At 41.4% G+C, this 25,769-nt stretch overlaps 1 protein-coding gene and 1 long non-coding RNA gene across 3 annotated transcripts; both read left to right on the top strand.

The window, feature by feature from the left end:
- The first annotated feature begins 469 nt into the window (after positions 1–469).
- On the top strand, positions 470–17,631 carry LOC146665581 (alpha-mannosidase 2-like). Of its 2 annotated transcripts, none has more exons than XM_085413282.1 (24): positions 470–801; positions 3,774–3,916; positions 4,285–4,503; positions 5,585–5,729; positions 5,819–5,906; positions 6,550–6,633; positions 7,879–8,006; positions 8,091–8,264; positions 8,533–8,719; positions 9,479–9,656; positions 10,235–10,425; positions 10,514–10,711; positions 13,272–13,386; positions 13,685–13,752; positions 14,145–14,313; positions 14,385–14,621; positions 14,936–15,061; positions 15,143–15,257; positions 15,361–15,494; positions 15,580–15,721; positions 15,854–15,987; positions 16,251–16,445; positions 16,624–16,734; positions 16,820–17,631. In XM_085413282.1, exons 2-24 carry the CDS (start codon positions 3,776–3,778, stop codon positions 16,988–16,990), a joined length of 3,450 nt encoding a protein of 1,149 aa, XP_085269408.1. In that variant the 5' UTR covers positions 470–801; positions 3,774–3,775; the 3' UTR covers positions 16,991–17,631. The 2 variants fall into 2 exon arrangements, with proteins under 2 accessions (XP_085269408.1, XP_085269409.1); XM_085413283.1 differs by having other exon boundaries at positions 470–813.
- Positions 17,632–20,844: 3,213 nt separating this feature from the next.
- LOC146665580 (uncharacterized) lies at positions 20,845–25,557 on the top strand. The gene is made up of 4 exons (XR_014912628.1): positions 20,845–20,953; positions 21,034–21,143; positions 22,029–22,110; positions 24,692–25,557. It is a non-coding gene; the product is annotated as an uncharacterized LOC146665580 (long non-coding RNA).
- Positions 25,558–25,769: the final 212 nt, after the last annotated feature.

The following is a 25,769-nucleotide window of genomic DNA, read 5'->3' as shown; positions in this document are numbered from 1 at the left end:
CTGTGCTGGTGTAGAACACCAAAGAAAAACATCTGCACACATTGGCATTTCTGGGTAGAGTCACAGGAGTCGTCCCCTGCTGAACACTATTTTCACACATTGGGAACATAAAAAGTTTTTTACATTAGAAAAGTTTCCCGATGAACACAGAAATGTTTTAATTATTCAACAGGTTCCCAACAATCAGAGAACACCTCTGAACAATGAAACGAGCATAAAACAGAGCCACCTTTGTTTTTCTTTCAGAACGTATTAAACAAAGAATGTTACTGAACAAAGATCTGTTCCCAATGTGAGCAGGTGACAATAAACAAAAAACAGATAAACATAAAGTTATAAACAATGATATAAAGTATTTTGGTGATATTCAAGAAAGTTGCAATCTGCTTAGTGAAAAAAGTCAAATATAACAGGGTCACCTTTACACCACGTGACTCAACGGAAGTGACGTCGTGCTGAGTAAGCTCAACCAAGCAGGAAGGAAAACAAAAGGCAGTGCGCAGGCGCAGCAGCAGAAGCAGAGTGGTCTGACTCTGCCAAAAGTCCGAACTTTATTTTTGTTCGATTTTAAGAAACTTTTAATTTATTTATTGTTTTTTATTTGGTTCGTTTTCGCGGGAGGCTGAGGTCACGCAGTGTCGTCATTGCGCACGTAAACTGCGGCACGAGACGCAGAGAGAGCGCGAGACCCGCCAGCGTTTGTACCACCCGGAAGTAAGGAAGGAAAAGTCTGAGTGGAAGTTAGTAAAGTTTGATGAATTTTCTGTCGGAGGTTCTTAGACCTGCAGCGGAAAGCATCAGGTGAGCCGGCAGGTGAAAATATTCTAAATTATTTCTATTGGTCAGTTTTACTTCTGCGTGACAAGTTTGACTTGAAGATCAGCTGTTTGGTCTCCGGAGAGCTGACGGGCAGATTTTACTGCAGGAAACGTGTGAAAGTTTCCTGTGAGCAGAAAAATTGTGAAACATCCACAGAAACCCTGGAGACTTGCGCAGTTTATCCGAGCTCGGAAACTCACCTGTTCATCACGTGCTCACCTTTTAATGTCCCACAGAGGGAATGACACTCTGCTGCTGTACACGAGACACGAGGACAGGACATAAAACCAGTGAACACATCAAATAATACAACATAAAACACATGGGAAACCTCAGAGTTTAGACAAATAATGTAAACCTAAAGAAAAAACACACACTTAAACAAACGTAACTTTATGGGTCATGCTCTGTGAGCGCTTCAATACTGTGCTTTCTCCTTCATGTGCACTAAAAAGTGAAAAGTCTGCACATATTAAATTTCTTCAAACGCGCCTTTAAACTCGGAGTTTGGAGCCAGAGGATGTTCTCCAGATGTGCGTCACATGATGCTTCGTTTCCTGTTCGCTAGTAAAGTTTTTGGCAGGAAATTTGTGCTTTTTTAAATGAATCATCTTACAGAAAACACAGAAACCAGACAGCAGCTGACAACATAAAGACTAAATATAACACAGCGAGTCTCACATTTAACTCTTTCCTCCTGAAAGTGTGCTAGGAGGAACCATTGAAGCTTTTTTCTGAAACATCACATTTTAGAACAAAATGACTGGATGTGTACAAGCTACTCTGGGGCGTACAGAGGAGGGCGTCAGATGTCGACTTTATGGGAGAAAAGCTTAAAAACTTTCAAACAGCCGGGTAAACGGTCTGTAATGTGCTGTAACTCACTCTCTGCTTTGGAGTGCACAGCTGGATCCTAGAGGAGGACTTCTGAGAGTCCGGCCTGTTTTTCCTGCACTGTGATTAATGATAATATTTTGATGTAAATGTTTTTATCTGTGTATTAGTGTGTAAAGGAAAATTCAAATGTCAGACAGCAGGCTGTACTTTATATTTAAAGCAGAGATTCTGCGTCATTTACTAATGATTATTAATAAGGTTTCAGTTCATTTTCTGCCTGCTCAGACTCTCTCTGCTCTCCTCTGCATGTTTGCTTTTAAATGTGTAAAGAGTTAAACTTAATACTCATATCAGATGATTTTATTTAATTTAAGTTAAGTTGAGTTTTTACCTCAGTTAAATTTCTTTATTACACTCTGGACTTTATCATCATCATCATTACTGTTTACAGCACAGTTTGTAGAACTAGTAGCAACTTCATGAAGAAAAGTTCCAAGTGTGCAAAAAAGTGAGTGTGTGTGTGTTTTTTCTTGTTAATAATATCAGCAGCAGTGCAGTAACCCTCCTGAACTCTATTAATGTCTAAAAACTTAGCCTGACTCCTCCCTCAGAGCTAACCTGCTGGTTTTGAGACTGAAAACTTTGCTTTTATGGAAATGACTGATCTTCCTGGACTGAGCAGTGACACAGAAATGAAAAACAGGTTCAGGAAAAGTGAAAAAAAAAAAAAAAGTTATTTCAGCAGAAACTCTGAGTTCACTGTCCTCAGGAAGGAAAGTGCTCACAGCTGCACGGACAGATGGAAACATCCAGATCTCTGAAGGTCTCCGATATTTAAAAGCCCCAGCATGTTTAAAACTGAGTTTTCTTAGATCTTCTGATCATATCTTTTATTTCTTTAAAGATCCCCCCCCCTTTTTTTTTTTTTTAAAAGGGAAAGACTATGAAATTCATCCTGCAACATGACTGACTTCCTGTTGTATGCTATGCAAAGCAGAGGACAAGTAAAGCGAGTCAGGAGTATTGCACAGAATTCATTAACAAGTCAAAAATCGCCTCTGTGAGCTGAGCCGCTCCGTTTGATCCATGGAGGCAGCGTCACTTCCAGACTAAGAAATCATGACTGAGTGTTTTCAGATGCTATCTCGTAGCCTTAGATCTGAACACCTGCAGCTTTCATGTGATTGGTCCTTTTCTTCTTTGTATTTGTGGCCATAAACTCTTTAATTATCGGCTGATAGTCTGTCATCAGTGTCAGCCAGTCAGGAAGTATTCAGCCCTCCTGCAGGAAGAGGTCACGCCAGGTGAAGCGACTGCTTTAACCTCCAGATCTACAGAAGAACAAAAGCAGGAACCATGTGTTAGACTGCCAGGTCAGCCTGGGGTTCACCTGTCAGGTGTCCTACCTGTCGGGCAGACCCTGTCCATCTGTTGTGGTCCCATTGGTCACAGGGTCTGTGGAGTCTTTAAAGAGGTCAGACAGTGAATTAACACCTCAAGCCTAAAAGTAGTCTGATTACTCTGCGGCACTAACATAGAGATGATCGTAAACTTCTGGGCCGATGCAGGCGGTTAGAAGATCAGTAATTTATTTTTAGTTTGTTTATTTTAGTCCCTCTGAACTCTTGAGCAGTGAAACATTACAGAAATAAGTCCTTCAGCTCTCTGAACATTTAACCGGTGCAGCTGTGAGAGCAGACAGCTGCTGGGCACTGATAAGAAAACATGAGTCAATAATTCTGATATCAGCTCTGAAATATTTACTTTGACAAACGGACTCTGAGGTTCAAAGTCTCCACAGTCTGTTTGTGCTGACCTGACTTTAAACTGTGTTTCCTGCTCAGAACGAGCCTCGACTGCACCGCTAAGCATGAACGATCAACCTGTTGTTTTATCAGTGAAATTAAATTAAATAATTTTATTTGGTCATTTTTAATACATTTCCAGCATCGAGCTCATGAGCCTGATTATTTTTGCACATGCACATTATAAAATAAGTGTAATGTATAAAAATTATTACATGACATACAACTTACAGTTTTCCTAAAAATCAAAGCAGAAATTATTGGAAAAAAAAAAAGTTAACTGATAGAAAATGTGTTTCTTTGTTGTCATAGCGATGAAGAGGAGTCGGATGTTGGCGGTTCTGGTGGGCGGAATCTTCTGCGTGGCTGTGATGTCACTGTACCGCATGCTGGACCTCATGCAGGGGTCAGAGTCTAAGCGATATGGGGAGCCACCTGGTGGACAGGTGGATGAGGTGCGTCCATAAGAGTTTTAATTTTTTTCACAATAAGAGCCTGTGGATTTTCAAAATAGTGTCATTTGTGAGAAAGAAAATTTAAAATCTTTTTTCACATTAACTTAAATTTTCTTTTTAGCTGTGATTCTTGTCATTATTCATAATAATAATAATAAAAATAAAATTGGCCCATAATAATAACAATAATAACAATAACAACAACAACAACAACAATAATAATAATAATAATAATAATAATAATAATAATAATAATAAGTGGTAGTGGTAACTTTTAAAATTATATAAATATTTCATTACCAAGGAAAGAGAAACGAATTCAAACTAATTATAAAAATTGAACCAATCAGATCTCTGGGGTTTTTTAGGATTTGGCCCACCTCCAGCAGAAGATTGACGGGTTGGAGCGTCTCCTTAGCGACAACAACCGATTGGTTGCCATGCTCCGTGACACTCTGCTCCAAAGCAAAGCATCAGCGTGGAAAAGAGCCAACAACAGTATAGACTCCGCCCTCGGCAGGAGGGGTGAGGCTCTTCCTGGCTGCCGATTGGCTAAAGAGATGAAGGATGGAGTGGACGGAGTTCAGGTCTGCAAAATTTTACATTTATATTTTGTTCTGTCTCAACTTTAGAAGATTTAACTGACAACATTTACTCAAGTTTTGCAGTTTTTAATTTTTTATTACTTTTTATTTAAAGATGCTGATATCAACACTTTATCAAACGGGAACCAGCAGTTTAACGTGTGACTAACATGGTGTTGGCATGGATCGGCTGTAATGTCAAATGAATCAAACACTTATTTAAGATAAAATTTATTGATCTTAAAAGTATTTGACCCTGAACACAGGCAGATATGGTTAGCATGTTTAGCATGTAGCTGCTAAATAAAAAAAAAAAGTAAATCAATGATGTTCAGCATCCAAACACAGGCTCAGGGAATCTTTCAGAACACACTGGTGTGGATGTAAACGAGCAGCTCGCACACACTGTGTCAGTTTCATGGATGTGTTCGTGCTTCCTGTTTACCTTTGGTTCCTTGACGTCACAGTTACGTGATTCTGGTTTGGCACCTCTGGTGAATACACTGTGAAAGTTCATCCTCCTCACATACTGACACATTCTGATCTCTGTAGATTATAATACACTAAACTATGAAAGTTACACTGGCACACATCCAGCCTGTAAGGACAGAAATGTCCTTTTTTCACTCTCTGAATATCTAGAATAACATCCCAGCAAATATTTTTATGCAGAGTAACTGTTGTTTGAGTGTGTCCACCTCTAGTTTGAAAAGTCATGCTGACATCAGAGGGGTTACCTCACCGTCTGCTTGGACTTCCTGTGTTTGAGAATTGTCTCCTTTTATTGATTAGAACAAAATTAAATAAAATAATCTTGATGAGGACAGCTTGAAGGGTTCATAGTGCTGGAGTCTGGAGACAGAGAGTTTCTCTTATTGATAAAATCATGATAAAATCATCAAATGGATACATTAATAATGATTTTATTTTTTAGTTTAAATGGGTTTCGTAAGTTTGAATGAAGAACTGAAAGTTACAATAAATATAAATATTCAAAGGAAAACGTGTGTAAATCTTTATTAACATATTCAAAGTTTTTATTAACATAGAAATAAAGTTTTAATAATAACCCCTCCTCCATCAGCTGCTGGATGTTTATGACCTCCTGCCCTTCGATAACCCCGATGGCGGTCCCTGGAAGCAGGGCTTTGAGATCACTTACAAGGGCGACGAGTGGTCGGAGCAACCTCTGGAGCTCTTCCTGATTCCACATTCACACAACGACCCTGGTGAGTGAGACTCTGAGACTCTGATGGCGTGACGGTGGCTGAACTAACACGTGGAGGTGATTTGGTTTTTTTTGTTCTTGTTGTCACAGGCTGGATAAAGACGTTCGACGCGTACTACCACGACCAGACGAGACACATCCTCGACAACATGGTGGTCAAACTGAGCGAGGACAGCAGGTACGCCCACTTCCTGTGCACTGACGCGCCTCACAGACGGCTTCCTAAACCTAACACTAAAGTCAGGTTTAATATTAAAGCAGCATTTATCAGCAGATTTGCATCTTATTATATTAATGTTTTTATTAACCACAGAGAAGGTTTAGAGGTTAAAATCAACCTTCATAACCAGGCTAGCTGAAAACAACCCCACCCAACATTCTGTTCTCTGATGGTGTAAATGTATTTATTTATGTTTTTTTTTCTTTGGTTTTCCCACCATGACACAGAAATTAGATCATTTTAGACACCTGTTAAAAATGTTTGGAGCTTTCAGAGTTTTATAAAAAAGTATGATGTGAATTATGAGTTTTGCCATCATCCAATGAGATCAGGAATAAAATACAGATCAGACTGACGATAAAACAACAACAATAAAACACAAAAACAAACATCATGACGTGAAACAAAGACACAGCAGCACAGACTGATGTTGGTTTGACTCTGAAAAGGAAGAAATGATCTTCATATTTTTCCAAAATAAAACTTATTTACATTAAGTTTATCAGAAGTTTGATTTCTTTATCAGTTTGTGCTTCGTGATGCTGTTTATTGATCGAGTTCCTGACAGATTATCGATCATGTCATGTTTTCTGCTCCTCAGGAGGAAGTTAATCTGGGCTGAAATCAGTTATTTCTCCAAGTGGTGGAATGACATCGACGACCAGAAGAGAGCAGCAGTCAAACGGTAACTTCTCCTCAAGCTTCCTTTCATTTTCATGTTTGTTTGGGGTTTTTTTGTTTGGTTGGTTGGTTGTTTTTTTCCAGTCACTTCTGAACATGTCCAGAAAAACCAAAAGTAATTATTCTTCATTTCTTTTTCTGAAAATTAAACAATTAACCAATGTTGTTTAAATACCAGAAACATCTGGAAAACAGGAGGAAGCACAAAAATAAAATGAAGTGATAAACACAGGCAAGGATGTGCAGAGCTCAGGAGTCGAGCCGCAGACAGTTTTGGTTCATTGAGTCTGTATCTGATGCCATTTCCCCCCTCTCTCTAGTCTGAGCGTCTGCTTTGAGTCTCATCTCTTTATAACATGCTGCAGACACCAGCCTCCATCCAAAAACCCAGCAGTCATCATTCTCGTCCTCTCTAGCTTTTTATCAGCACTGTTCATGTGCAGCTCGTCTGTATGCTCAGTTTTTAAAATCACAGCCCATCACAGCTTCCCAAATATTTGAAGGATTCAGAAGATTTCAGTGGACATGAAGCTCAGGATCAGGACTTTCTAATATAAACATAAAGCGCTCAGCAGCAGATTAATAACAACCTCGTGCTGTGGGGCAATCCTCTCAGACCTTCTCTTTTTTGAACATTGGGTCTGTTTTCAGCAACTACTTCCTGTCTTGTGATGGCGGCTGTTAAAACAGTTTAACCCTCATCCTCTATCTTCATTAATGCTAATGTGTTAATGTTAGTCTAACCAGAGCTCTGTAGCTAACCATCAAGTAGCATAATGTCAGCTAGCATGACTTCACTGACCCTCCAGACATGGCTGCGGTGTAGTTTTCTTCCTCTTTTACAACCAGAGTGATATCAGCGCCATTCAGTTTTGTTGAAATCCTTCAGTCAGACCGTCGTACAAGATGTCATCCTTAGATGGATGTTAACCCCAGAAAATTGTGGCAGTCTGAATGTTAAACTTTATTATAACAGCTGGGAGGAAAAAAACAGAAGCAGACTTTATTTTTTTAAACTATAACTAAAATTGTAAGCTGTTTCTTGCTTATTCTGAATTTTCCTTTCAGTTTAATTTCAATTTTTCTCTTGTCATATTTCCTTTAAAAGAAAAACTTGTAAGTTTTAACCTGCTTAAATAAATGTAACTAAATTCTTTCTGTTAATTTTTGTAATTAAAAAAATATATATTTTCATCATTTGAAGCCATTTTTTCCCCTGTTTTCTGTTTCCTTTCGTGTGATTGGCCAGCCTGGTGGAGGCGGGGCAGTTGGAGCTGGTAACGGGCGGCTGGGTGATGCCCGATGAGGCAAACTCTCATTACTTCGCTATGCTGGATCAGCTGATGGAGGGACACCAGTGGCTGCAGAAACACCTGGGTCACATGACTCCCCTGTTTGGCACGTTGTTGTGATGATGTGTTTCCTGTTCGCGTGCTTAACCGTGGTGTTTTCTCTGTGCAGGTGTGAAGCCGAGGAGCGGCTGGGCCATTGACCCATTTGGCCACTCCCCCTCTATGGCGTACCTGCTGAAGGGGGCGGGGCTTCACAACATGCTCATCCAGAGAGTTCACTACTCTATCAAGAAGCACTTTGCCCAGCAACAGACCCTCGAGTTTCTATGGCGACAAAGCTGGGGTAAATAATGTTTTTTCAGTGATGGAAAAATTAATCATGAACAATACAAAACATTTGGAATTTTGACAAATATATGAAATAATAATTTAAATGATTAAATATTGTAAGTCATTTAAAAATGTGGATTAAATTCAGATTTTTATTAATTTTTTTAATTTAATGGTGTTACTGAAGAAAATATAGTCAAAAAACTTTATTAATAACCAATGAAATACAAAAAGGAAAAGGGGCAGTTAGTGTTTAACTCTGCCCACTTCCTGTCCATCAGACTCCTCCTCCCGTAGTGACATCACATGTCACATGATGCCCTTCTACAGCTATGATGTGCCGCACACGTGCGGTCCAAACCCAGCGGTCTGCTGTCAGTTTGACTTCCAGCGGTTGCCTGGGAGACGGACCTTCTGTCCGTGGAAGATCCCACCAAAGCCAATCACAGACCAGAATGTCCATGAGAGGTGAGCAGGAAGCGGGGCCAAAGAGAATAACAATATTATTATTATTTTGTTATTATTATTATTATTTATTATTATTATTATTATTATTATTATTATTATTGTTGTTGTTTTGTTATTATTGCTGTTATTATTATTATTATTATTATTATTATCATTAGGTGTATTATTGAATTTTGGAGCTTTCTTCTTTTTAAAAGAAGGGTTATTTTATTTTATTTTACTTTCACTTTTAAGGAATTTTCGTGATTCATTTATTTATTTACCATTCAAATTTAGGCAACTTTTAAAATTGTTTTAAACTTTTTTTTTTACATTAAGCAATTTTATTGAAAATAAATTGAAATTTTTTATTCAAAACTGTTTCATGGATGTTTTATGTTTTAACATAATTTCCACCTTTTTAAGTTTTTTATTTTTCTTCCTTTGAACTTTTTTCTTGACATTTTAAATTTTGATTGATTTTTTAATCTTTTTTAGTTTTATTTTCCTTTTCTTCTTTTAATTTTTCCTTGACATTTTCTTTTTTTTAACCTTTACTTTGAATTTCAGGTATTCTAAGTAGAGTAAAGGTTATTGTATTATCATTGTCATTTTCTAGAATGACAGTGATAATACAAATAGTTTTCTAACAAACTTCATTAATTTAACATAGCAGCTTCTCTTCTTCTTCGGTTACTTTGCTGTATTTCTGCTAGTTTTGTTGTTAATAATCACTCTGATTGATCAGAGCTTCTATTGATCCACCTGTCGTCCTCTCAGAGCACTCCTCCTGCTGGATCAATACCGTCAGAAGTCGCGACTCTTTCGCTCATCTGTCCTTCTTGTTCCTCTTGGCGATGACTTTCGATACGTTGAGTCAAGCGAGTGGGACGTTCAGTTCAACAACTACCAGAAACTCTTTGATTACTTCAACCAGCACCCAGAGCTCCACATCAAGGTGAGCTCCCAGGACACCTGGTTCCCAGGTGGGACCAACTGATTATCAACATTTGGAGACATTATGTTGGTCTTTGCTGTTCTTGAAGAGGCCCGAGTATGCAGCCATGTGGAACTCCACGTGTGATTTTTGCCTGCTAATATTTATCATTACTGCCTGACAAATAGGTTTCTCTTTGCAAAAATGACTCAGACAAACTTGACGCAGTTCCACAGGGTCTCCTCTTCCACTTTTCTAGAATATTTTATTTTATTTTCCATTTGTTGAATGTCACACTAATATCCAGTAAATACCCATGCAAAAGAGTTTTTTAAAATTATTATTATAATGAATCACAACTCTGGCCATTGTTGTTTCAAAAATTGATGTGATTAAAAACTATCAGTGTGTTTATGTCTCATGTGAAAAATGGCAAACACAAATATGATTCATGATATCTAAAATATTTTGAAACAACATCTGGACATGCAATACAAAAGTGACAAAGAAAGCAAATGAGGTTGTTATCAGTGCAAACAGTCAGGTCAGCAACATCAGCTCTTCGCTGATCGACAGCTTTCCTCTTCTCTTATTTTCAGGCTCGTTTCGGGACGCTTTCTGATTACTTCCAGGCTCTTCATCGGCGTCTGAGCACCACGAGAACGACTCTGCCAAAGCTCCGAGGAGACTTCTTCTCGTATGCCGACCGAGACGATCACTACTGGACCGGGTACTTCACATCCCGGCCATTTTACAAACGCCTCGACAGGAAGCTGGAGGCCACGCTGAGGTACCGCCGCTCTGTGTGGTTACACGATACACATCATGATGTTGTCTTTATTTTTATGGTGACTGTCTGAGTCTTCTTTCTGTGTCAGAGCAACAGAAATCCTCTTCAGCCTGACACTGGCTGAGATGCGTCGTTCCCATAGCGATGGTCGTCTGGCTGAAAATTTTCCAGCACGTGAGTACTTCCAGTGGCTGACAACGGGGAGGCGGAACCTGGCGCTCTTCCAACACCATGACGCCGTCACTGGCACCGAACGGGAGCATGTGGTGGTTGACTATGGTACCAGGTAGTTACTTCATGTTAGCAAAGTAGCATGTTAAGATAATCGGGAAATAAAAGCAATACATTTAACTTATTAAAAGGTCAATCAAACACAAACAGAGCATTAATCTCTGCCGTGTGAAAGAACAGCCAGGTAAACGTTGAAGCTTGCAGTAGACACATTAGCAAGGAGGGTGGAACAATAGAAGAAAATATGTACAGCACTTTCTTTAGTGAATTGCTTTTATAACTTTTTTAAACTGACAAAAATGACCTGAGAAAATACAAAATACGGTGTTTAAATAATGATATCTAAATGATTTCATTTATTAAGGGAAAACTGCTGATCTGTTCCTGTGTTTATAAAAAAAAAAAAAAAAAAAAAAAGTGAAACAATTGCTCCCTAAACCTAATAACTGATTCTGCCAGCCTTGGCAGCAAGAACTGGAATGTAGCATTTGAAATAAAGTCTTGTTTTTCCCTTTTATCATAAGAAGTGATAGTGTTGGCCCATTCCTCTTTGCAGAATTGTAATAATTCAGCTACACTGCAGGGTTTCCTAACATGAACGGTCACCCTAAAAATTAGATTTTGTTTTGAGTCAGAGGGGTGAGTTGCTAGCGTGTTTTGGATCATTGTCTTGCTGCATAACCCACAAATGTGTGGTTTTATTAATTACAGCAACTCGTACGGGTCCCAAAGGACCAAAGCAGCCCAGACCGTCACACTACCACCCCCATCTGTTGCTCTGATGATCTTTTTATGAAGTGCTGTTAGTTTGATGCCAGATGTAATGGAACGGAATCAAGGTGCAGCTTTTTTCCCCCCACAGAGTATTTTCCCAGCAATCTCAATTCAATTCAATTCAATTTATATAGCACCAAATCACAACATAAGTCGCCTCAAGGCGCTTCATAGATACAGAGAAAAACCCAACAATCACAAGACCCCCTATGAGCAAGCACTTTGGCAACAGTGGGAAGGAAAAACTCCCTTTTAACAGGAAGAAACCTCCGGCAGAACCAGGCTCAGGGAGGGGCGGCCATCTGCTGCGACCGGTTGGGGTGAGAGAAGGAAGACAGGATAAAGACATGCTGTGGAAGAGAGACAGAGGTTAATAACAGATATGATTCAATGCAGAGAGGTCTGTTAATACATAGTGAGTGAGAAAGGTGACTGGAAAGGAAAAACTCAATGCATCATGGGAATCCCCCCCGGCAGCCTACGTCTATTGCAGCATAACTAAGGGAGGATTCAGGGTCACCTGGTCCAGCCCTAACTATATGCTTTAGCAAAAAGGAAAGTTTGAAGCCTAATCTTGAAAGTAGAGATAGTGTCTGTCTCCCGAATCCAAACTGGAAGCTGGTTCCACAGAAGAGGGGCCTGAAAACTGAAGGCTCTCCCTCCCATTCTACTTTTAAATACTCTAGGAACAACAAGTAGGCCTGCAGAGCGAGAGCGAAGTGCTCTAATAGGGTGATATGGTATTACAAGGTCATTAAGATAAGATGGGGCCTGATTATTTAAGACCTTGTATGTGAGGAGCAGGATTTTGAATTCAATTCTGGATTTAACAGGAAGCCAATGAAGGGAAGCCAAAACAGGAGAAATATGCTCTCTCTTTCTAGTCCCTGTCAGTACTCTTGCTGCAGCATTTTGGATTAGCTGAAGGCTTTTCAGTGAGTTTTTTGGACATCCTGATAATAATGAATTACAGTAGTCCAGCCTGGAAGTAATAAATGCATGAACTAGTTTTTCAGCGTCACTCTCGGAAATCACATATGGATGATCTCGGGATCATCCATATGTTTTCTGGCATATGTGAGACAAGCCTTTTTGGTAGCAGTGGTTTTCCTCTAGAATTCTCCTGTGAGATCCTTTAGCCTGCTTCAGTTTGTAAAACAGTTTCTGTTTAAGTGAGTTCTGATTCAGCAGGTCTACCAGGAGTCAGGTCTGCGAGTGGCAGTGAAACTGAGCTCAACTTTCCAAAAAATGTGCTCAATCACAGTTACTTCATAATTAAACAAGAGGGATAATTACTTTTTCACACAGGATAACATTTTTTCTTAATAAATAAAGTTATAATTTAAACAGATTCATTTTCTATTTAAACAAATTGCCTAATATCAAAATTTGTTAGACATGTAAATGTAACAAAACTGCAAAGAAATATCAGGTATGGGGGAAAAAATACCTTTTCACAGCACATCAGTGTTAGCATCACCTGTATCTGTGTATTATTTTTAGCATTAGCCTGTTTTTTTTGTCTCATTTGTTTCCTCCATGCTTTCTGTTGAAGGACGGCGTCGCCACTGGCAACGGTAACAGGTACCACCACATCTAGTGTGTGCAGTTAGCATTTAGCATTAGCCTCCCATGACACCCATTCATCTAGATTTAGCATCTAACACTAATAGTCCATCACTCCTGTTAAATAAGCGTGTTGCTGGCATGTTTTTGCCGTGTAGACTCTCAGTTGTCGTGTGTTTGGAGACTTTAAATATTGAACTGTTTCCTGAATTTAAAATTAAAGGAAAAAACATAAAGAAACAGAAATTTTTAGCTAATGTTTGTTTGTTTTCCAGGTTATTCCAGTCGATCCTGAATCTACACCAGGTGTTGCAGAGCTCCGCTCATTGGCTGCTCCTATTGGACAAGAGCCAATATCACCACGACCAATCAAAGCCCTTCTTACAAATGGTGACTTTTAACTTTCCTCTGGACTTCATATATTTATGAAGAATGTTTTTAATGCTTTCATCCTTTAACGTGATTTATATCCAAGTCCATGTTTTTATTCTTGGTGGAGCAGCTTAGTTCCCAATAATCCTTCTTTATGTCATACTGGGCCTTGGTGCAGATCCTCAGGCCATCCTCCATGTCTTTACTCCTTAAAGAGGCTTCACTGACTTTAGTAACTTTTGAAGTTAAAAGATGAGTTTAGAAAGTTTTAATGTTAGAAACGATAAACTGTTTTAATGTTGTGACTTTCCTCCAGGACGAAGTGATCTCGGCGCAGGACGCTCTGCCTCAGAAGACCACGCTCTCACTCAGTTATGAGCCGAGGTATGTGGGTGGAACTGAAGAGGCCTTTTTTTTCCCTTTTTTTAAAAAAATTTTAAGGTGTGAATTTAATAATGAAATAATCCGGTTATTTTATTATTTTACTACTGCTGTTTAAACTGAGCTTTATTAATACTTTTCATATTGTGAATGTGTAAATTGAACAAAGGGGGGAAAGAGCAGATATAATCTCAATTTTGTATTTACAGTTCAGATTTTAGACGATCGTCTTTATGTCAAAACACAAAACAATAAAGTAGAAAAAGTGTCTTTAAAAAGTAATAAAATTAGTGAGAAAAAAATGGCGGGCCTCTGGGAGTGTAAATGTCAGTAACTCCTGTTAGCGACTGACTTCAATCACAATCACTTCTATTGATTATTGGATTCTGCTTCAGGTCATTGATCATCTTTAACCCCACCGAGCAGCTCCGTACCTCTGTCATCAGCGTCGTCGTTGACTCTCCGGACGCACAGGTTATTGACGCTGAAACGGGCCGACAAATGTCCACTCAGATCTCTGCGGTGTGGGCGGAGCCAAGCCGGCCATCCACAGACACTTTCCAGGTGAGAACCAGCTCACTGATCAGGTTATTGATCACTGCGGTTTGCTTTAACTTCCTCTTCTCTCACTCTAGCTCTCCTTCGTGGCTGAACTTCCTCCTCTGTCACTCGTCGTGTACCATGTGACCAAAGCATCCTCTGGCTCCACCCCTCGGGTACGCTACACAGTCCATCGTCGTGGCAACCCGCTAGATATCCACACCGAGCACTTCCAGGTGTCCAGCCTTCAAGGATCTGAGGCAGACGCACCCCTGTCACTTAGCAACAAACACATCCAGATATGGAGCTCACCTGAAACGGGCCTGCTGGAGGTCAGGATTTTCAAACTAAAAGTCTGTTGTGTGAATGTTGTTGGCAGACTTCCATGTTCTTAGTAACAAACTGTAAGAACTGATACATTCAGTAAAAGGGATTAAAAATAATGAAAATTCAAAAACATGACTGTAAAATGTAAAAATCTGAGTCAAGATTGCTTCAGTCTCTGTACGATTACACCTTCAAAACCAGCAAAGAAGAAAACAAAATGTGAATAAAATCATGTGTGGTTAGATATCATCTTATTTTCAAAATAAGGTTTCTTTTTCACTAAAGCATCTTGTTGACCTGCTTTTACTTTGAAATCCAGAAGCTCCGCCTGCAGTCTGGTCTAGTCCGTAAGATCCAGGTTCAGTTCCTGTGGTACGGAACCAGAACCGGATCCCGGGACAAGAGCGGGGCCTACCTGTTCCTGCCCGCGGATGAGGGGGCTCAGGTGAGACCAGCATGAACACACCTGAAACTCTCGCTCTCTCTCTCGCTCTGTCCTCTGACTTGTTGTTAATGTCTCCTGCAGCTCTATACATCCTCTGAACCTCCATTGGTCCGCATCTCCAGAGGTCCCATCTTCTCTGACATCACTTCCCATTTCCCACACTTTACACACACAGTGCGACTCTTCCACCTGGATGGTAATGACTTCATTCATAAATTTATAAAATAAATTATAAATGATTGTAAATATGAATTTGCTTTGAATAATTCTTAAGCATCTGCTCTGCCTGCCTGTCCCAGGGCATGCTGGGAAATCCCTGGAGATTTCAAACTTGGTGGACATTCGGTCTCAGGTCAATCGTGAGCTCGTCATGAAGATTGTTAGTGACGTTGCCAGTGGCAACCGCTTCTACTCTGACCTCAACGGTTTCCAGGTTTTTACACAATTCTGCTGCTTTTATTTTGAAATGCAGTCCCTTCTGTGATTCCTTACTGAGTCTTGATCTGTTATCGGTATAGATGCAGCAGCGTCGAACGCTGGCGAAGCTCCCCCTGCAGGCTAACTTCTACCCGATGACATCAGCGGTATTCCTGCAGGACTCGACGAGTCGCCTGTCGCTGCTGTCGGCTCAGAGTCAGGGTGTCGCGTCACTCAAACCAGGTGAGCCCACAGTTTACATCACATTTCTATTCTGTTTTAATAGTAGCAAAATTATCAGATCAGTAACGTTGCTGTTTAAAGAGTCACTGCAGTTGGTGGACCTTTGACCTGTGGGACTCCTTAACTGTGCAGGTGAACTGGAGCTGGTGTTGGACCGGCGCCTGCAACAGGACGATAACCGCGGCCTTGGGCAGGGTGTCACCGACAACAAGCTGACAGCGAGCCTGTACCACTTGCTGCTGGAGGACCGTGGGGGCGGGGCTAAGGTAAGGGACAGAAATAATAGTCGGCAGAAATAATAGCTAGATTTGTCGGTGGGGCCTAGTCTCACGGCACAGTGTTTTGTGAGATCAACGCTCATCACTTTTTCGCTTTTGTTTTTAAATCAAAGGTGACTTGATTACTTTGAGCAGAAAATACTCAGAGTAAAGTTTTCGATATGACACAGAAACAAACCGCCGTCGGAGCTTCGACAATAACAACAAATATTTTTTCTCACTCTGGTTTTATTGTGTTTTTGTTCTGACAGGAAGTGGGAGGAGCCTCAGTTGATCACCTGTCGCTGCTTGCCCACCTGGCCTCCCTCTCCCTCTGCCACCCGCCCATGACCATGGTTGCTACCAGCAACAGCCAGCTGCTAAAGCTCCGCCCTTTCCAGCCACTCCACTCGTCGCTGCCGTGCGACATCCACCTGCTGAACCTGAGGACGCTGGAGGACACGCAGGTGAGAGATGCACCTGGAGTACAGGTATAAAATAAATGATGAGATAATAACCTGTGTGATGTCACTGCGGTAACGGTAAGGAAACACCTGTGGCTCAAACTTCCTGTCAAGGTTCTCGATCAGCGCGAATCGATCACCTGTCAGAAACGAGGTCATTTTTTTGTGTTTGTGTAAACAGGAAGCAGATACACCATCACAGGAAACCGCCCTGTTCCTCCACAGGAAGGGGTTTGACTGTAGCACCGCCCCCGAGCCGGCGCCTCAGTGCACGTGGAGCGAGCATGAAGAGGTGATGACACGCTCGCCATTTATTTAAGATTTAAAATGACATTAAAAGATTGTATGACTTAATTTTCTTCTTGTTGTGTTTCCAGGTGAACCTGGACGACCTTTTCTCTCCGCTTCAGTTCCAATCAGTCCGTCGGTCGGGTCTCACGCTGCTGCGAGCTGACGACGAGCCAGAGTCTGCCCAACAACGGCATCCGCCGCGCATCGCACAGCTGCGGCCAATGGAAATCAGCGCTTTCCGCGTACAAATGGACTGAAATGCTGACGCTGCTGCAGCCACTGAGCAGAGATTGGTACTTATGGTTCTCACAATCAGAGAGCAGACAAACAGGGACTGAAAAAAGTCACATTTAAGGTGAAAAGAAGCAGAAAATTAAAAGATTTAACAGAGAATTTTTTTTTTTATCTCAGATGATTGTCAGACTCGGAGAGAAAATCTTTCAGGGACCAAAACAAAACAGGAAACAAATAGTAAGAAAGGATTCTTTCAAAATAAAAGCCATGATGTTTTCTAGTTTTAGTCCAATCAAAGGTCACATTATTTATTCAAATGAAGAAACACTGAAACTGTGACCAGTTGGTTTGTCCGTTCGGTGTCCAATGAGCGTGTGCGAGAGTGTTTCTATGGTGATGGTCTGTTACTGCTGTTTTACCTGTGAGAGTGGAAGTGTGTGTAATTTTGTCTCATTGCTCTGCTTCTAAATGCACATATTGATTTTTTTTTTTTATGATTTAGTTTGTTGTCGCTGTGAAAAGAGAAGTTGCAGGGAATTCTGGGAAAGCTTTTTTTAATGTAGAGAGATTCTCTCGGGTGAAAGAAAAAAACAGAAACGATTTGTTAAAATGCTTTTACTGCTGGATAAATTTGTGTTAATATAAATAAAAAAAGTTTTTTATATTTCTGAATAATTTTTTACAATAAGGTTCAGAGTTTCCTGTTTAAGGACTCAGTGATGCTTTGTGTTTGAAGGCTTCAGTCTGGTCACACAGGTTCATTTTTAAGGTGGTAATTGTAAATATCTTTAAAAATAGTTTCAAACCTTCAAAATTAAAAATAACAAAATTCAGGGTGGAAACAAAAAGTTGCATTTTCTTAAACGACTCTTTCCTTTTTTCTGCTTATCTCTTCCTGTGCCCGCCTCTCTGGTTTGAGGGGCCACAAATACAGATACACAAGAACTGAACTAAAAATCAGTGAAAACAGGTCTAATGGAGCGATGAGTCCAAATTTGAAAGTTTTGGTTCAAATTATTGTCAGCATGTACAAGAGAAGTCCAACAGTGAGTGTCTAGCCCTCTGTAAAACACAGCGGCAGGTCAGTCATGGTTTGTGTCTGCGTTTGAGCCCGTGGTGGGAGATCTTTGGTAAAATTGGTGGAGTTATGAACACAGATTTTGATTCACCATGTTAAACCATCTGGAAAGAATCTGATTGGCAGACGCTTCATGTTTCAGTGTGACAGCGACCCTAAAGAACACCGACAGTGCAGTAAAAGGAAATCTGAACAGAAAAAACACACAGTGGAACACAATCGGTCAAGAATCGGCCTCCCAGAGCTGCTTCATTAAACACATTTGGCAGTTTATCTGGATACAGATTAAGACCAGTTAATATTTACAGTTACACTGAGGCTGAATTTGCAGCTTAAGGGCCCCCTAGTGGCTGTGGGATAGTCTGAAAATCGGGGAAAAAACGGCTCAAAAACTAAGTATGAAAATAACAGGTTGGCTATGGTTTATTTATTTATATATGGCAGATCTGTGTGAGCTCTTTAGATAACTGTAAATTGTAAGCTTGGATCTTCTTAACTTGACTTAAAATAATAACATTTCTTCATTACATAACAACTAAAAATCAGAAAAAAGGTACAAACAAGGAAGACAACATGAAACATTAGAAAGCAATTTCAGGTTAATCCACCCCCATACATGCCAACCCTCCCGATTTTTTCAGGAGAATCCTGAATTTCAGTGTCCCTTCCGAAAATCTCCCAGAGTCACCATTCTCCCGAATTTCTCCTGATTTTCCACCCGGACAGCAAAATTGAAAAACCATGTCTCAGATTAGCCCAGCCACTTCCAGTTTCCAACAATGGCTACTACTACTGCAGCTACTTAGTTTTAATATTACTCTTCTTACTCTTTCTGGGTCGCAAAATAAACTTTTAACATATTTTCATGCAAGAATGTAGCTGTGTAAACTTCAAATATAATCGGTTTATCAAGACCACATATTTTCAAAAGTGCTCTGACGGCGAGAACAGCGGACTCCCGGCACAATGTTTTCAACCCCTCCCCCCCCGCGCGGTCTTTCTCGCTACTCAGGTTAAACATGATATATAACCCACATAGCAAAATTGGTATGGCCCGGATCTGGCCCACACAATGTGCTTACACATGGCCCACATACCGCAAAGAATGACGGCCCTTTGGTGGCCCAGATCTGGTTTGCCAGAGTTGGCCCACACATGGGCCAGCACAAGGCCAGTTGCAGACACACTGGTGGTCCTGTGCTGAGCCACGTGTGGATTACCTGGCAAACCTGATCTGGGTCACCAAAGGGCTGTCATTCTTTGCGGTATGTGGGCCATGTGTAAGTTGTGTGCAGCCATGGGCCAGTTGCAAACACACTGCTGGCCCTGTGCTGGCTCAGAACAGTTTCAGCTCTGGCCCCAGATGTCAGCCTAATGTGTACCTTCATCAAACAATGTAATAAAAATTTGCTGGAACATGATAGTGCAAAAGAAACATGATGAAACTCTGTTCAGACAGTGAATAGACTGATTCTTATATAGCACTTTTCTACTCTCCCGGATTACTCAAAGTGCTCTCTACAACATGCCATGTTCACCCACTGTCTTTAAACTGAGTGCTTCCTAACTACATTCATACACGTTCACACTTTTGACATGCAGACTGGAGGAGCCAGGGATTGAATCACTAACCTTCTGTTCAATAGGTGACCTGCTCTACCTCCTGAGCTACAGCCACCCAGTGGTAAACATCAGTAAACCCTAACTAGGTTTTGGATAAAGTGTACACTCACAAACCTGTCAAACCTGCATTTGAAACGTTGGCCACCATAGCAGTATAGTATTGCAATATGGCATTTGGGTCTTCTAACTAAAATAGGAACATAAATAGTGCCATTATTGCCAGACCTTGCCCACATCTGGTTGACATACACCCTGCCATGACAGGCATCAGGCAACAGGTGTGGCCCGGATCCGACATCAAGTGATGTTTTCTATGAGCCTGGGCCACATAAACCAAAAACCAATCGAACCAGATATGGCATGCCATCACATAAACAGTGCTATCATTGCCAGGCCTGGCTCATCTCTGGATGACATGCCACTTACCATGCCAGAAGTCAGCCAGCAGTGCTGGCTATAGTTTTCACACAGCTGAATAAACGTCAAACAGAAAACTGATTAAACAAAAGTGTGAGATGGTCGAGAATTTACTCCAATGCTGTGTTATATATTAGCGAGAGAGGAGCAGATGGCTGAGTTTATTAAACTGCACCGAGACAGCTGATGACGAAAATCTGGCTAGACCGTCCCATTTCACAGCCTCACACTTCCGCCCTTCTCGGTCTTCAAAGGACCTGGCCCATGTAGACTGCAAAGGCCCAGTCCTCCGATGGATACAGCCTATGAATTAGGACAAAGCTAGGATTTAATCACTTGACTATCATAAGACTCCTTACTGATTAATTATTTGAATAAATAAATCTTTGATTTGATATATTTCAGTTGGTGTTTACTGAAAATATTGCTTCATGTTTATGAGAGCAAGGAATAATTTTGGGAGTTATGGTGACTTTTACAAAGAGGCAAGTGGAAACATAAAAGCATCTTAAATGTAATAAATGAAATCTAATCAATTGCTATACAATATTTAGATTTAACATTAAATGTCATATTTAAATTTAACAGTTCACACTGTTAAGACTTTTAAATGTAGCAGAATTAATACTTTGATCAGTGTCACTTTGCTATGCTTTATGGCTGATAAATAGTAGCTGCCATCTGAACATCTCTCTCTCTCTCTTTTGCTCTCCTGTTGCTGACTCTGCATCCGGGTTTCTGCTCACCTGACTCTCATACCTGTCGCAGGTAGGAGTCTTGTTTATGCCCCGTCCCCTCGGCCTGATCAGGTTGTTCCTGATTTGTATTTATGTTGGATTCTTACTTTCCTGGAAGCTGTCCCTCTGAGGTTTGTTGGTATGTCGTTTATTATTTTGTGCTGAAAGCTGAATTCTTTCCCTCAGGTGTAAACAGGTGTTCTGATTGTAGGCTGTAGCTGGGGAAGTCTGGCACTGGCTGCTTCTTCCTACGACCAAGCGACGCTGCTTCATCAATGAGAAACTTCAACTTGGATTTATTTCTGTTATCATCGCTCCCAGGTAGGCTAAATGCGCTGTGTGCGGGGTGGTAGCCGCTTCGTACCTTAAACGTGTGTTTAAGGTACGAAGAGGCTGTCGTCATGCCTACGTGCTACTTCTCTTTGCGCCATCCACACAGAGAGGGATTCCGACGCCTTTTCTTTCTGAGCGATCCTTTTCCCACTGAGAAGCTGGAGCGTCAACGTCACATAGCGCTGCTTCAGCGGCTTCCAGCTGCTCTTTGTGCGACGTTCACGAGCCACACGCTGATGTTCCTTGTGGGCTATGTCAGCGTTATGTATCTATTGCTGGTGCCTTTAGGTGCAAATTCAGCAAACCATTCTCCCGAAGACATATGGTTGTTTAAAAGGCTGCTTTGGTTCATTTTCCTTAGTTGGAATAAACATATCTGTAATCACTTTGATGTTCTTTTTGATGTAGCTACTTAAAACAGCTCAAAGCACATCTGTTTAGACAGGCATTTAGGTAATATTGATGTGTAGTAAACTGTTTTATTGGATATGCTATTATTCCCATGTGAAGCACTAAGACTCACCTGAGAGGTGTTATATGTGTTGAGACGAGACGCGTAACTGTGATGCGTAAGTGACTGAATAAAAATATTGGTGGCGGCCAGTTGTACACCTCAGCCTCCTAGGAGATGCACCTATGGTATCAATTAAAAAAAATCATATATAGCCGTATTCTCAAATTATTGCATTTACAAGTTTTAAAAAAACTTGACCTCTGACCTTCAACCTTGAGGACAAGGTTACTTACATTCAAACTCTGAGATCTGAGATTTTTAATAGTCACACCTGTGGTATCAATTTGAAAAAGCTACATCGCTTCATCCTCGAGTTATCGCATTCACACACTCGGGTGTCAATGTTTCCCACCTGGCAGGGTTGTGATAACACTCCATCAAAGGCTTCAGCTTTCTGAAGACTCAGTGTTCCTCAGGCACACAGCTTCTACAGCCAAACAGGTAAGAATCAGCACACAATATCAAACTAACAGCTGACAGCAGGATGGAGACAAAGGGCTGGTTGGCAGACAGTACATAAACTGTGGAACTGAAACCAAATGTTACCCAAAAGGTAAATCTGTGTTTCTCTGCAGGACTTTGGCAGTAAATCATATGGCCAACACTCATAAACATCAGTTTGAGAACTGATACTGACGCTGTTATTGTGATACCTGTGGGTGTGAATGATTTTCTGTTTCTGTTTTACAACAAAGGGAGGGAGAGGAGTCTTCCAGTACCGATGTTTTTTGTTTCATGGAGATGTTATAAAGTGGGTGATCAGGGTTGTTCAGGGTGGCTTCAAAGGTCTCTAGTGTGCATCTTTCCATCTCCACTTCACCTTAGTTATTAGGATAACAGGATCATTAAAAAAGATGAAGTTTCTGAGCAGTTATGAATGTGATTCTTGGTCTAATGGTGAATGTCTTTTACAGTGTTAGTCAGTAGTTGGTTCATCCACTCTGTCTTTTCCCTTTTCTGTTGTGTCATTGCAGCTGTAACCTTGAGTCTAGTTTCAAAACATATTTATATTGTCTGGAGTGTTTCCCTTTGCAAAACTCTATTAAAAGTTGCAGTACTGCCTTAGGGTTGTACATCTCCAACTGGTTCAACTGCAGTTTCCATCCGTCTGTCAGACTGCCTGCAATAAATACAGTAACGAGTCTGCAGGAATTTAACAGGTGGGTCCCAAAGATTATAGTATCCATTCGGTTTTCAGGTCAAATATAAATTATAGTCACAGTTTAACTTGGAGCTGGACATTAAGCTGGACATACAGCTTAATGTTTGCATCAGTTAATGATTGTAACAGCAAAGAAAGTGATGCTAAAAGTTTCTGGGTGTTGGCTCAGGAATGTTGAGTTGAATGCAGCTTCTAGAGGTTTGCCCTTCTTTCATAATGACAAACTGTCATTTTCAGTGTTGTTGTGTAACCGAAGAATGCTCTTTGGTGTTCAGAATCAGAATCAGAAAGGGTTTTATTGCCAAATGTTGAGTAGGTTTACAACATTAGGAAATTGCTGCGGTACTTAGTGCAACCATACTGTCAGATAACGCTTAAATAGACATAAAAATAAGAATTAAAAGTGCTAAGTAGATAGATATATATATGATATATACATGATATATACATGAGTGCAGGTGGTGATCAGTGCCAAACATGGAATGATGCAGTGAACACAGCGTAGGGTCATGTGTTAGTGGTGGGAACAGTCATACGGTTATTGTTCATGTGTCCAACAGCAGAGAGGAAGAAACTGTTCTTATGGCGAGAGGTTCTGGTACGAATGGACCGGAGCCTCCTGCCTGAGGGGAGCAGGTCAAACAGACTGTGTCCAGGGTGAGAAGGGTCAGCTGAGATCCGAGCTGCACGCCCCAGTGTCCTGGAGGTGTACAGGTCCTGCAGAGATGGGAGTCTGCAGCCAATCACCTTCTCAGCAGAGCGCACAACATGCTGCAGTCTCTGTTTGTCCCTGATAGTGGCTCCAGCGTACCACACGGTGATGGAGGAGGTGAGGATGGACTCGATGATTGCAGTGTAGAATTGCATCATCGTCCGTGTTGGCAGGTTGAATTTCTTCAGCTGCCTCAGGAAGTACATCCTCTGCTGGGCTTTCTTAATGACGGAGGTGATGGTGGGCTCCCACTTCAGGTCCTGGGTGATGGTGGTACCCAGGAAGCGGAATGAGTCCACAGAGGTGATGGGGGTGTCAGTCAGGATGATGGGGGGGAGTGGGGCTGTGTGCTTCCTGAAGTCCACAATAATCTCCACTGTCTTCTGGGCGTTCAGCACCAGGTTGTTGTGGCTGCACCAGGACACCAGACGTTCAACCTCCCTCCTGTAGGCAGACTCATCCCCGTCCGAGATGAGTCCAGTAACGGTGGTGTCATCTGCAAACTTGATTAGCTTGACAGACTGGTGGGTGGAGGTGCAGCAGTTGGTGTACAGGGAGAAGAGCAGAGGAGAAAGAACACAGCCCTGAGGGGAGCCGGTGCTGATGGTCCGGGAGTCCGAGACATTCTTTCCCAGCCTCACATGCTGCTTCCTGTCCGTCAGGAAGTCAGTGATCCACCGGCAGATGGGATCAGGCACATTCATCTGGGAAAGCTTGGAGATGGTCTGGAAGGATGGTGTTGAAGGCAGAGCTGAAGTCCACAAACAGGATCCTGGCGTAGGTTCCTGGGGAGTCCAGATGCTGCAGGATGAAGTGTAGAGTCATGTTGATAGCATGTTGTCATTACATCTTGAACTATTCCCATTGGCTTGTTGGGTTTCTCAGAGTAATGCTGTAGACTTTTTACCAGTGTCCACTGGAGAAATGTCCTGTGTAGGTTAACAAATTACTTTTGCCGGCGAGTGATTAAGTAACATACTAAATTACTTTTATGAAAAGTAACAAGTAATGTATAAAACATTACTTTTTTCAAGTAACTACGCCAACACTGGTCTTTGCTTTACAATATAAAGTGTCTTGACTTTCTTTGACTGGGTTTTTCCAGTCTTGAATGTGTTTAACTCACCTGCATCAACGCTTATCCACAGTTAACCTGTCAGACGTGAAGCTGTTCACCAGACTGGGCAGAGAAAAACTTATCAGTACATCCAGCTTGGAGGAAACTGCAGAAAATGGCCTTGGCTCCAGAAACAGCAGAAGGCACAGACCTGCAATGCTTATCTACAGTAATGGAAAAACTTATTAAAGATGCAGATTCATTCTTCCAACAATTTAACAGTCGTCAGTCAAGGATGAGAGAGATTGTAGAAAAGCTTAAGGGGATTTCTGAAGAAGTACAAAAGATGCAGCAGGTAGGATGCAGACAGAAAACTGCACCTACTGCTGAAGAAAGAGGAGCTGCAGCCATACGAACAGGAGTTGTTTTAGGAGCAACTGCTTTGGTTACAGCCAGGGGCGGAGCGTGGGGGTGGCTTACTGGGCTTAAGCCCGGGTTGTTTTGTCAGAAGCCCGGGGTCTTCCATCCATCCATCCATCTTCATCCGCTTTGTCCGGGGCCGGGTCGCGGGGGCAGCAGCCTAAGCAAAGAGGCCCAGACCTCCCTCTCCCCAGCCACCTCCTCCAGCTTATCCGGGGGAATACCAAGGCGTTCCCAGGCCAGCCGAGAGATATAATCTCTCCAGCGTGTCCTGGGTCTGCCCCGGGGCCTCCTCCCGGGGTCTTTTGGAGTGTAATTTTTCATAGTTAGATGCCTGGCTGACAACTGTATAAAACAAAAAGTACACACAATATTCGAAGCACATAGTGCACACTGTGGGAATTTACGACTGTGCGTGAATCCCCCCTGATATTGGTATGATCCGAGCTCAGGCACTAAGCGACTGAGCGAGGGGGCGGGGGCAGCTGCTGCCAGCAGTGAGTGCGCTGTTGGAGAAACGGAGCCAGCCATACTAAGGAGAGCTTAAGTTTGACCAGGTACCAAAGAAAATCATTCGTACTGTACAAATAATGTAAATATGACGGTGCATCATGAAAGATTGATATCAAACTGAACACTTGACCAATATTACGTTTTCAGTTCTTACCCTCCCCGACTAAATCGGTTTCAGTAATGCACTGAAATATAAGAATGGACATTAGAGGGTTCTTTCAAAGAAAAAACTCAGG

Source organism: Rhamphochromis longiceps, linkage group LG7 (genome assembly GCF_057381845.1).
Source record: "Rhamphochromis longiceps isolate RC_006_pf linkage group LG7, R_longiceps_female_GT1.1, whole genome shotgun sequence".
NCBI lineage: Eukaryota > Metazoa > Chordata > Actinopteri > Cichliformes > Cichlidae > Rhamphochromis > Rhamphochromis longiceps.
This window is presented reverse-complemented; position numbering and strand designations above follow the sequence as displayed.

What these genes read in the sequence shown, in the direction of transcription:
- LOC146665581 (XM_085413282.1), top strand. Translation starts at nt 3,776, where the DNA reads ATGAAGAGGAGTCGGATGTTGGCGGTTCTGGTGGGCGGAATCTTCTGC. An exon ending in GTGGCTGCAGAAACACCTGG is followed by an intron (nt 8,007 to 8,090) that starts GTCACATGACTC and finishes TTCTCTGTGCAG; the next exon opens with GTGTGAAGCCGAGGAGCGGC. An exon ending in CTGACCTCAACGGTTTCCAG is followed by an intron (nt 15,495 to 15,579) that starts GTTTTTACACAA and finishes TTATCGGTATAG; the next exon opens with ATGCAGCAGCGTCGAACGCT.